Consider the following 13,060-nt stretch of genomic DNA (forward strand, 5'->3'; position numbering starts at 1 on the left):
TATTTGTTTTGTTCAACACAGGCATAACAAAGATTTACAAAGAAGTGTCCCATTTCTCAATGAATGCGGGTAGAGCTGAAGCAATAAATTATCTTAATCAGACATTTTCCTCCTCTTACAGCCAGTTATCCTGCTTTTCAAACCTGGAAAATAGTTGATCTGTAAAATTATTTATCTCTCGTTTTCCCTACCCATCCCTATTCCATATATATGGAATAGTAATTCCATATATTCCTAAAACAAAAGGCAATTGGGAGTTTTCTTCTGATTGAGAGTGGGTGGAGAATGTTCTGACATTGCCCTCTGCTACTCCCTGGGAGAAGAAAAGTTACAAAAAAGCCCCCGTCCCAAACTACAGTAATAGAAGCAAGCAAACTGCAACTAAAGGGAAAAAAATGTACAATAAAAACATAATACTCTCTGGAAGAGTAAGACGGTTCTTAATCCGATCCAGTTCATGAAGAGTCCACCTTCCCTATAAGCAGCTTGAGTAAAATAATTTGAAGTCACTACGAAAGAAGATGTATCTGGGCCTTCAATGATAACAATGGACTCTTTGGAGAACCGTATGGGAATATTATGTTCAGAACGTATCCACCAGGAAAAAATAAGTCCCAAGAGAAATGATTAGTCACACACTTTTTTCCCTTTTCTTTCTTCCTGGGGAGCCAAACAGTGGTAAGACAGGCCCAGATGCACAGTCATGTCGTCCGAAAGATTAGGGCAGTTTTCAAATAATCTATTTCAACTGTGAGTTGGATGAGATAACACTGATTGCAGTAGCTTTTACTGGGCATGCTTGCAATTTATTCCCTTCTTGTTCTTTAGTTCCAGTTTTTACTGAAATGCCGTTTTAAAAGGATCTGAAAAATGTCTGAAACTCACAGTGCGGGCTTGCATAAAATCTGTATTTTTTTTTTTTTTTAAAAGGAAAAAGCTTACTGAAAAGAGAAAAGTATTTGGAAAAAAAAATTGCTGCTCTATTTTGAAAGAAGAAACGTAAAATTGTACATTCAGTTTTTCTCAAGAAAGTAATAAATGATCTTAAAACATTTCCGTTTGTCTTAATTGGTTCGGTAGAGAGGAACTGAATACCATGGCAGAAATTCAGCTCGGGAATCACCCTATATATATTCCGACTCAGAAATGTGTTTTTAAAAACACCATAAACAGTCACATATTCCCTTCAGCAATCTCATCTTTTTTTAAAAAACAACAACAACATATCAAATGTACAATTACATTATGTCTTAAAGAAAGATTTTAAAAACCGGGTCACAAAGATTCCATCAAGACCTGCATGGATGCACTATAATGCTTTGGCTTCCCAGATGCTAGTTTGACAAAACTATTGTAAATTCATGGCAAAATGACGAGGGGAAAAAAAAAAAATCAGTCGATGCAGAATAATTGGAATAGCTGCCATAGGATTCTTCTATTCTACTTAATGACATGAGTATGTGCTCAGCACTGGTCATCTTTTATACGCAGTCGTAAAAGGATGCTGGTGTTTTCTTTAAGAGAACCTGTGTCATTTTTATGGCGTTAAGGTGGGGTCTCCTTATATTTCTTTTCCAGAGGTATTGGCAATAACCATTGCAGGCTGGAATTTTGCTCACATCTCTAGAAGCCACAGTGCAAAGATATACACTGAATGTACACATCTGTATTCGTTGTTCGATGCTTGTTGCACTTAATGGCAGGTCTTAATATTGACAGGCTCGGCTTGCTCATACTGAGTTCTGTGGGAGCATCAAAAGCACCCAAGTCGTGAATTATCCTTGCAATAACAGGGCCCAATTCTTAGCAAATGACACTCACCCAAATAAGCAGTCAAGGCCAAACCTCTAAGTGAAAAGCCCCTGCCTGTTCTTTCTCGTAACATTTTTACTGTCCCCATCAGGCAGCCTGTCAATGCATTAAGAGAGATAAACAGGAGGAGAAGAGATCTGAAAAGCTGAGATACAAGCTACCACATTTCGTTTTTTGCCCTGAAAATAAATGCAACCCATTCCGCGTTCCCCAACCTTTAGGAAGTGAGCCAAGGATTCTTGTGAAAAAACACACAGGAGGCAAATAACCATTAGCTCTTATAACCCGAAACCTCGTAGAATCCTTCGAAGCTTCCCGATGTAAGCTCAGCCATAATTTCAAGAATTGCTTTAAAATGGAATAGAGACCATTTTTTTTTTTTAAAAAAAGCACTATATTCCAGTTTATGGATATTTGTTAATAGTCTGAAAAAGGCAGAGGCGTTTCCGATTGGAACCCCTGCTTCTCTTTGAAAAATGTATTTCTTCTTCCGAAGGTAGTTAACTGAGTATACTTCTTGATAAGCAGAAGGCTTATAAAAATACTTCTCATTAAAACACACACACACACACACACACACACACACACACACACACACACACACACACGAAGATTTGGTAGAGAAAAACACATTTGACACAGACACCTGCTGACAGTTAAGCCCTTTCCACCGAAACTTTGTTTTGGACAAGTCGCACATTTCTCCCATTAAAACGTTTCTGCTTTGGTGTAACCTCAGCTTTTCCGATCCTCTTGGTGACTTCCTTTTTATTCCAACAAGATCTTAAAACAGCCAGACTTTATTTCTGTGAACCTGCCGAACAGGAAGAAGATTTAACTTAAAATACTGTTCTGAATCATGAATTCAAACAACAGTGAATAGAAGGAACAAAGCTATTCTTCCTTCTGTTTCAATTATTACGTTATAACAAAACTTCTCTGGCTTGCGTGAGGGAGAAGCTGTGCAAGCAGAAACATAATCTTTGGATTAAGTTTCATTATTTGGGTTGCGGTATTTTTTTGTGTGTGTGACCATGGATATAGTTGGCGCAGTGGTGAAATCCATTTTTTTTTACTACCAGTTCGGTGGGCGTGGCTTGGTGGGTGGGCATGGCAGGGGAAGGATACTGCAAAATCTCCATTCCCTCCCCACTCCTGGAGGAAGGATACTGCAAAATCCCCATTCCCATTCCACTCCAGGGGAAGGATACTGCAAAATCCCCATTCCCTCCCCACTCCTGGAGGAAGGATATTGCAAAATCCCCATTCCCTCCCCACTCCTAGAGGAAGGATATTGCAAAATCCCCATTCCTACTCCTCTGGGGCCAGCCAGAGGTGGTATTTGCGGGTTCTCCAAATTACTCAAAATTTCCGCTACCGGTTCTCTGAACTGCTCAAAATTTCCACTACCGGTTCTCCAGAATCTGTCAGAACCTGCTGGATTTCACCCCTGAGTTGGCGTTTTAAAAAGTATCATAGGTGCAATGGTGTCAGTGTATGAGAGTTCATGAATTGGAATAGACATGGTAACAGGTCAGCCAATGGGGACTGTTTGGTGACCCAGATGGCTTGAAGCCTGGGCGTGGCTTAGTATATAAGCCATGCCCAGGTATATATAGTGATTTGTATATATGAGTTGCTTTGTCCTTGCAATATAGCCTCTGTATTATACAGCCTCTGTGATTATATTGATTCTGTGCTTCTGTGATTTCTGGTTCTGGCTTCTGCTGCATGGGTATTGTATACATGCATCATGATTTATATTACTGTATATAGAGAAGTTTCTTTTATACATGAATCCTGCTGAATTATTTACTTATGTGCTGGTTGGATCGCTGCAAACTCTTAACAAATGGCTCTTGCGCAGAGAGAGACCAGATTGTGAAAAGGCTGACGTAAACACCTGATAGTATTATCCAAATGTTGATACAGGCAGTCCTCGACTTACAACCACAGTTGAGCCCAACATTTCTGTTGCTAAGTGAGACATTTGTTAAGTGAGTTTTGCCCCATTTTATGACTTTTCTTGCCACGGCTGTTAAAAGAATCACTGCAGTTGTTAAATTAGTAACACAGTTATTAAGTGAATTTGGCTTCCTCATTGACTTGGGCTTGTCAGAAGGTCAACAAAAGGAGATCATGTGACCCCGGGACGCTGCAACCATTATAAGTAAGAGTTAGTTGCCAAGCGTCTGAATTTTGTGATCACATGACCATGGGGATGCTGTCACAGTTGCTAAGTGCAAAAAAAGGGTCATCAGTCACTTTTTCAGTGATGTTGTAACTTGAAATGGTCACTAAACGAACATGTCCCACGGGTCACGTGACCCCCCCCTTTTGCGACCTTCCTGCAAGCATAGTCAACGGGGAAGCCAGATTCGCTGAATAATCCTGTTACTAACTTAAATCAACTACAATGATTCACTTAACAACCGTGGCAAGAAATGTTGTAAAACGGGGCACTAAACAACTGTCTCACTTAGCAACAAGAAATCTGGGGCTTAATTCGGGTCGTAAGTCGAGGACTACCTGCAGAGAATCACGACCAGACTATCAGTTCAGCCTTTCTAGAAAACAAGAGTGCCAGTCCTGAAGCAGTTAAAATGTAGACTGCAAACATTAGGTTACCAGATGTTGAGAACTCACCTGAATTTGTGGCTGGTGAGGTATTTTGTAACTGCTGGCTTGATCCGAGCAACTCCTCCCTGGCTATGGTTTCCCCTTCCGGTGATCACGTAGAGATACGGTATACCGCCTGCCAGGCTGTACTCTGTTTCGCAAGAATGATAAACGTTCTCTCTTCAGAGATTCAGCATTTTAAACTTGCAGATTAACAGAATTGGAAGGGACCTTGTAGGTCATTTAGTCTAACCAGTGGTGGGTTACTCCCGGTTCGGTCTGGTTCAGCCGAGCTGGTAGCGGTGACGATATGACGTCACCGAACCGGTTCTCCCCCCCCGCCCTCCCACCCGCTCACGTTATTCTTACCATTTATTTATTTATTTATTTATTTATTTATTTATTTATTTATTTATTTATTTATTTATTTATTTATTTATTTTTCATATTTGTATACCGCCCTACTCCCGAAGGACTCAGGGCGGTGAACAGCCATAATAAATACAAATACATATAGAAGTTAAAAACTATTAAGAAACAGATTAAGTAATTTAGGCTCAAAGATTAAAAACATCCAAATTTATCTAAAGAGGTTTAAAACCCAATTTAAAAGCCAGTTTAAAAGCCAATTAAAAAGGGAGAGTTAGGCCAGACCAGCTTGTTGGAATAGAAATGTTTTCAGGGCACGGCGGAATATGCGTAAGTCTTGGATGTTTCGTAACTCCGGGGGAAGCCCGTTCCAGATGGTAGGTGCCCCCACAGAAAAGGCTCTCCCCCTGGGGGCCGTCAGTCGACATTGTTTGGCCGACGGCACCCTGAGGAGTCCCTCTCTATGGGAGCGAACTGGTCGGTGAGAGGCTACTGGTGGCAGGAGGCGGTCTCGTAATTTGGTCCCACCCCCAATCTATTGCTGCCTCCTGAGTCCCAGCTGATGACTTGAGGGAAAAAAACTGTTTAAACTCTTGCCGTGGGGCTTCAAAGGGCCGCCTTACAGCTGATCAATGTTAAAATCAAACAAATGAGTCGGGTCGTAAGTGCGAGGACTGGTCGTAAGTGCGAGGACCTTCCAGAAATGACTCTGACCAGCTAGCCACACCCACCTAATCACGACCTCCAAGCCACACCCACAAAACAATCCACGCCCACAGAACCGGTAGTAAAAAAAATTAGAACCCACCCCTGAGTCTAATCCCCCCGCTCCACCCAAGCAGGAGACCCTAAACCAGGAGTCAGCAACCTTAAACAGTCAAAGAGCCATTTGGACCAGTTTCCCAAAGAAAAGAAAACACCAGGAGCCACAAAAACTTTCTTGTGCCTGACTGTTTCCTAAAACGGCCACAAAACTAATATATGTAGTTGAATGAAATGTTCTGTTTTCTTCTGAAATTTTTCTTTTCTTGGATTTATCCATGGTTGGCCTACCGGGAGTCGAAAAGCTCAATAAATCACGTGGCGGCGTGTGTCGCATATTGGTGGTTGTGACTCATATTTTGAGTGACAAGGAGCTGCAGCAGAGGGATGAAAGAGCCACATGCGGCTCCAGAGCCACAGGTTGCTGACTCCTGCCCTAAACCAACGAACACAAGTTTCGACCACGCTAATGTTGAAAAGAGCCCTGACAGATGCGTGAAATGAAAAGGCTACATGGGTAGTCCCCAATTTACAACAGTTCATTTAGTGACCGTTCAAAGTTACGACGGCACTGAAAAAAGGGACTCACAACCGTTTTTTTTTCACATTTACGATCTTTGTAGCAGCCCCACGGTCATGCAATCAAAATCCGGATGCTTGGCAATTGGTTCAACGTTATGACCGTTGGTTTGTCCCAAGGTCACGTGATCCCCTTTTGCGACCTTCGGGCAAGCAAAGCCAATGGGGGAAGGCGGATTCGCTTAACAACCGGGCTAGTAATTTATCAACGGCAATGATTCACTTAACAGCTGTGGCAAGAAAGGTTGTAAAATGGAGAAAAACTCGCTTAACTGTCTCACTTAACAACAGAAATTTTGGGCTCCATTGTGGTCGTAAGTCGAGGACTACCTGTAGGCAACAAACCGGCTTCCAGCCCGCTTCTAGCTATTCTGATCAGAATCTTGCTTCAGTTCAGCTCCTTAATAACCTTTGAACAAGAGGCCAAGAATGAAAAGCCAGATGCTTCCCACCCCAGACCACAACTGTGGCACCGCAATTAATTCCAACGGTACTTAATGACCTCATTTCCGTGCTTGTTCTCCGGAAGGATTGATCTGTTTACTGTCAGCGTTCCAGAAAAACCCCAACTCCAAGTAAAGACGTGGAACCAAACATTTCTCCAAAGTTCTCTTTACTAGAATAGGCAAACTGGCACATCTGGGAAAACCCGAATCTGAAAAGCCTGGGTTTTCCTTCAGTTAAGTCAAAGCTGCCAAAACCATCCCCTTTTCCCCCCAGTCGGTCACATGCTCCAATCAACGTCCGCTCCATCTCGATCCAGCCCCCTGACTGGATCTCCCTGACCTTGACCGGCAGGAAGAATGCTATTATGTCTACAAACAACCCCTCTCCTTAATCACCCCCCCCTACTTTCCCACACATGAGAAGGTGGCAGCATTGAAGCTTCCGGCCTAATATGGCTTCCAAAGCTGACTGTGAAGTTTCCGAAAGATGCCCTAATTAATTCATGAGCCACAAGCCGAACTTCAAAAGAAATACCGTCATTTATTAGGAGCACCATTTCGGCAATATTCGGATGCAGTTAGAACTAATCCCACGTTCCCCTATGACCCTGTCTCTCCCCTCCTCTCTGGCCATGTCATAAATCACATTCTCCAATTAACCACTTTGGCTGGCTGTGAAACCCAACACCCTCCTTCTGATTGCGGTCAGGAAGAATGTATGGAATGTAGCTTCAGTTAGGGAAATCAATCAGCTCTATCAGTTCTCCCTCCCTCCTGCTCATGGCAACTTGAAAACAAGTTGACACTGACATTTACATCCAAAGATGACTCTTACCTTTGGTTTTCTCTTGCAGGACTCTAGAGAGGTGGCCCAAAGCTTCATCCACGTGAAGTCCATGCAGGTCCAAAAGGTTGATAGGCAGCTTTGAAGCGTTGACTTTCTCAAAGATTTGCTGAGCCGCATCTTGATTGGCTTCTTTCATCTTCTGTTCATGAAGCTGACCCTTCAGGCAAACACACACAACAGCAACTTAAGGTGCGATAGTGGCCACGGGGAGCACCGTGCCACCACGAGCAAAGAGCTGAACCCTTCTCAGCGTCTCACAACAAGGAGTTGAGTCTTTTGACCGCACTGGTCACTTACATCTGTTTCGGGTAGCTGCAGTTCAACTGAACATAGGTACGAAGCAGGAACCGGAAGAAGGAATGAATGAAAAATAGAGGGAATTAAAAACATTATAGGGCAGTGGTGAAATCCTCCGCGGGTCGCCACTGGCTCGATGCATGCGTGGTGTGTGCCAGACGCACACTGCGTGCGTGAATGCATACTGCCCTCAAAACACATGCTGCACACATGCATGCGTAATGCGCACCAAATGTGCGCTTTGTGTGGAAAAAGGAGCCGTTTAAAGGTAAGTAGAACAGCGAGTGGGGGGACAGCTGTGCCGCGCAATTTAGATTCACTAGAAAGCAGGATTTCCTACTTTCTAGCGAATATAAATCGCCCAGCACAGCTGATCATCGGAAATACCGTTTCGGACTAACCGGTAGCTTTTTTTTTTTTTTTACTACCGGTTCAGCAAACCGGTAGATTTTATCACTACCGGTTCTCCCGAACCGGTGCGAACCAGTAGGATTTCACCACTATTACAGGGTATTTATCCGTGACTGACTACAAAAAGCAACTGATCACAAATATGGGTAGTTCTCAACTTAGAGGCCACAATTGAGGCCCTAAATTTCAGTTGCAAAGTGAGAAATTTGTTAAGTGAACTTTGCCCCCGTGATTTTTCTTGCAAGATTTCTTAAGCGAGTCAGGATTACAACTAGTTGTCGACTTACCACCATTCCTTTAGTGACTGAAAAAAAGTGACCTTTGACCATTTTTCACACTTACAACCGTTGCTGCATCCCCCATGGTCACGTGATCCAAATTCGGATGCTCGGCAAGTGACTCACATTTATGACGGTTGCAGCGTCCCTGGGACCATGCAATCTCCTTTTGCGACCTTCTGACAAGCAAAGTCAACAGGGGAAGCCAGATTCATTTAACAACCGTGTTACTAACTTAACAACTGCAGGGATTCACTTAACAGCTGTGGCAAGAAAAGTCATAAAATGGGGCAAAGCTCGCTTAACCACAATGTCTCATCTAGCAACAGAAATGTTGGGTTCAATTGTGGTTGTAAGCAGAGGACTGCCTGTATTCATTTGATCCTCGATTCCTGCCTCCAGGAAATCACGGCGGCGAAGGGAGGAAGACATTCTCCATTTTAAAACAAAAAACAGAATTATATCATCTGAGAAACCACGTCCTGCTTCCTCTTGTTCCCATGCAGTTTGTGGCTTTCCGGAACGGGTGTCTTTGTGCTGAAATGCTGCTTCATCACTGGTTAAAATAAAGTTTACCTGTTGTACATAAAACGCCGCTACTGGCTTCATCCCCATGCGATAGGCTTCTCCGGCTTTCCTTAGGCATTCTTGCCTTTGCTGCTGGTGAAGAAACGCCTCGGCCCTGAAGTCCTCGTAGCCTGGATATTGAGTGTCTTGGAATCCCTTCTCGCTCAGAATGTCTTCCAGTTCTTTCGTTTTCTTCGCCTGGGATTGAAAAGTGAGGTGTTTATGGACACAATTCAAGGCAAAGCTCATTGGCTTAGTTCAAGGAGAACCGAGAAAAAGCCGTACTGTGAAAAAGTGAGCTTCACTTAGTGCCAATAGGACAGGGGTCGGCAACCTTAAAACACTCAAAGAGCCATTTGGACCCGTTTCCCACAGAAAACACCGCGAGCCACAAATCCCTTCCTGTGCTTATTTCTCGAGCGGCCACAAAATTAGCCTATGTAGTTGAATTAAATGTTGTTTTCTTCTGAAACTTTTCTTTTCTTGGATTTATCCATGGTTGGCCTGCCGGGGGTTGAAAAGCTCAATAAATTGCGTGCCGACTGCTGTCGCACATTGGCGGTTGTGACGCATATTTTGAGTGACAGGGAGCCGCAGCAGAGGGGTGAAAGAGCCACATGCAGCTCCAGAGCTGCAGGTTGCTAACCCCCTGCAATAGAAGAATGTATTTGTACAAATCTATTTGTACGAACGAAGACAAGTATATGCATCCCAGGATAATGTTGCAGGATCCCAATCTATTTGTAGCTCAGGGTGGAACTGTGGGGCCTTTGATGCTCTGAGCTTGGTGGTTTTCTTGCAGACGTTTCATGACCCAATTAGGTAACATCATCAATGCTAGAAAGGGTTTGCACAGGGAGAGAAGGAAAGAAGGAGGAGGAAGAGAAGGAAGAAGAGGGGAAAGAGGAAGAAGGAGAAGACGACTATGGAATCCGTCAAGCTCTCTGAGTTTTCTTGGGGAAGTTTCATGACCCAACTAGGGAACATCAGTAGTGTTTGAAGAGAATGGAATTTATGGAGGAGGAAGTGGTGGAAGAGAAAGGCTGTGGGGCAGGGGTGGGTTCTTCTTACCTTTACTACCGGTTCGCAACGGGATCGCTTCTGCACATGCGCAGATCGCCGATGATGACATCTGAGGCGGTAGACGGGCCTCATGCCAGTTTTACTACCGGTTCTTGCGAACCGGTCCGAACCGGGGGCAACCCACCACTGCTGTGGGGTCCTTGGTGCACTCTGAGATCGAAGGTTTTCTCATGGACATTTCACGACCCTATTAAGTAACATCATCAGTGCTGGAAGGGAGCAGGTTTTGCTCTCTGTTTCTATACAAGCGGCTTGCCTTGTCAATGTTGTGGGAGTGTTCCTGGTGTTTTGATTAGGGTACTGTTTACTGAATTTGTAGTTCCTTGATTGGGGTATTGTTTACCACTCGATGTTAATCTCTGCTTATCCGGCTGTTGATTGGTCAGGAGGTGTTGTGATCTTTTTGACTCTCTCTTTTGAACGGTACGTATGTCTTGTTCCCCTACTTGCCTAACGAAACGTCTGCAAGAAAACCAACCAACCTCAAGAGAGCATCAAGGCCCCCACTTCACTTAAGTGTTTGTAAAAGCCCCTTTCAGAAAACAGATTTGCAACGCTCATGCCTTTACCTTTTTCTCACGGGTCTTTGAAGTGTTGCTAGGAGAATGCCTGGCATTCTGAGCAGGCTCTTTAGCGATCACGGTTTTTATGGGATCTGCCTCTAGGACGCTATTGAGAAACTGGACGGTTGGTTCCAAGGAATAACTGACAAATCAAAAACAACAACAACAACAACACCACAAGGAGTCACTTCAGGCAGTATAACTTTCACGTAACTGATGCACATTGTATTACGAAAGAAAGCCTCACTTGTAATCCTTGAAGATGTCCATCAAAAAGTTTGCGTTAATGGTCGGGAATAACTCCAAAAGTTGTTTTTCCTTCAGTTTCGCAGCACAGTCTTTTTTAGCAATGCAAGGGAAAGGTTTCTAGCCCACAAAAAAAAAAAAAAAAAAAAAAGAGAGAGAGAGAGAGAGAGAAAACAGTTATACCGCTAAAATATTTCTACAATGATACAGTGCAAATATTAAATCATGGCACCATTTTTCGTGTTTTTGCATTAGTTATTACCATATGTAGTGGCCAAAATTGTAGAAACTTTTTGGGGAAAGTATATTTTCTAATAGCTAGCTAATAGCACCACTTTTTTTTTTGGAGTAGTACCATAACATTATATATCAATGGAAAGATAATTTAATCAAGAATGTAATGCAATAACTTTTATGAAGGATTTGCTATTAGAATAGCAGTTGCAGTATAAAGAAGAAAAGGGAAACACGTAGAAAAAAAACGAGATATACAAAAATGATCCCCATGTCAGTTAATACTTTGTTGGGTAACCTTTAGCATGAATGATGGCCTTACAACGTCTTCCCATGGAGGGAACCAAGTCTTTGAGTTCTGCAGCTGTTATCATGTGAAACCAAGACGGAATGATGGCTTCTATTAACTGGATTTTATTGCTGGGTCACAAGTTTCTTTAGTCGGCTCCATAGATTTTCCATTGGGTGAAGGTCTGGGCTATTCCCAGGCCATTCCAGCAGTGGAATAGGATTATCTTGAAGAAAAAAAAAAGTGGTGTCTTTAGCCATCAAACCTCAAAAATACACTTTTCCCAAAAGGTTTCCACAATTTTGGCCACTACTGTACTTGCAGGTAAGCCTATCTGCAGATGAGCCAATCCATAAATTTTAAAACAAAGGATGATGAAAATGGCATTTTTCATGGTATTTTGGATTAAAAATTTGAGAGTTGGCTTATCCAGATACATATGGGAAATATGGGTACTGTATTTTTAAAAAGTATCATCATATATACTGGGGCATAAGCCCAGCCACAGATAAGATGAACTCGATCTTTTGATTGCCTTTTTGGCACCTAAAATTCTTGGCTTATCCTTAAATATAGAAGTAGTCCTCAGCTTGCGACTACAATTGAGCCCAAAATTTCCGTGGCTAAGCGAATTTTATGCCATTTTGCAACCTTTCTTGCCACAGTTGTTCAGTGAATCACAGCCGTCGTTAAGATAGTGACATGGTTGTTAAGTGAATCTGGCTTCCCCCCATTGACTCTGCTTGTTAGAAGGTCGCAAAAGGTGATACTGCAACCGTCATAAATATGAGGCAGTTGCCCGGTGTCTGTGGATGCTACGATGGTTGTGTGCAAAATAGTCATGTCACTTTTTTCAGTGCCATTATAACTTTTTTTTTTTTAAAAAAAATTTAATTTATATGCCGCCCTTCTCCGGAGACTCAGGGCGGCTTACAATGCGCTAAGCAATAGCCTTCATCCTTTTGTATATTTATACAAAGTCAGCTTATTGCCCCCACAAACTGGGTCCTCAATTTACCTACCTTAGAAAGGATGGAAGGCTGAGTCAACCTTGAGCCTTGGCGAGATTCGAACCTGCAGTAATTGCAGGCAGCTGGTCTTAAGCAGCTTAATAACAGGGTGCCTTAAACCCTTGTACTACCAAGGCTCTTCTTTGAATGGTCACTAAACGAACTTGTTGTAAATTAATCTCTATCTATTACTGTACTTTTAAAAAGTATTGCCATATATAGTGCCCACCCACACATAGGTGAACCCAATCTTTTGAGGCATCTAAAATTCTTGGCTTATCCATGAGTATATACAGTAGTTCTACCGCTCTGTAGAATGATATAATATTTAAGGAGCTGCCTTAAGTGCTTTAGGGACCTGGGTTCAAAACACTCTGAGCCTACAGGGACTCTCAGGTGCTTTATGCCATGCAGTCCCAACCCTACAGGGTTGTTTTGAGGGAAAAACAGGGGGAGTGTTATGACTTCCACTGTGAATTCTTGGGGGGAAAAGTAGGATCTATTTGGCAATAAAAAGGTAAAGGTTCCTCTCGCACATTTGTGCTAGTCGTTCCTGACTCTAGGGGGCGGTGCTCATCTCCGTTTCAAAGCCGAAGAGCCAGCCCTGTCCAAAGACGTCTCCGTGGTCATGTGGCCGGCATGACTCAA

At 42.9% G+C, this 13,060-nt stretch overlaps 1 protein-coding gene across 1 annotated transcript in view; it reads right to left on the minus strand.

The window, feature by feature from the left end:
- Positions 1-931: 931 nt before the first annotated feature.
- Positions 932-13,060, minus strand: part of N4BP2 (NEDD4 binding protein 2) — a 40,699-nt gene continuing 28,570 nt past the window's right edge. The window contains exons 12-17 of the mRNA XM_070948383.1: positions 10,881-10,999; positions 10,640-10,775; positions 8,997-9,185; positions 7,423-7,591; positions 4,459-4,582; positions 932-2,626 (exon numbers count right to left, since the gene is read on the minus strand). Coding sequence (XP_070804484.1) covers positions 2,581-2,626; positions 4,459-4,582; positions 7,423-7,591; positions 8,997-9,185; positions 10,640-10,775; positions 10,881-10,999 — 783 coding nt within the window. The 3' untranslated portion in view covers positions 932-2,580. The remainder of the gene's footprint in view (positions 2,627-4,458; positions 4,583-7,422; positions 7,592-8,996; positions 9,186-10,639; positions 10,776-10,880; positions 11,000-13,060) is intronic.

This window comes from Pituophis catenifer, unplaced genomic scaffold, assembly GCF_029215685.1.
Source record: "Pituophis catenifer annectens isolate HBS135680 unplaced genomic scaffold, rPitCat1.0.hap2 SCAF_8, whole genome shotgun sequence".
Classification (NCBI taxonomy): Eukaryota; Metazoa; Chordata; class Lepidosauria; order Squamata; family Colubridae; genus Pituophis; species Pituophis catenifer.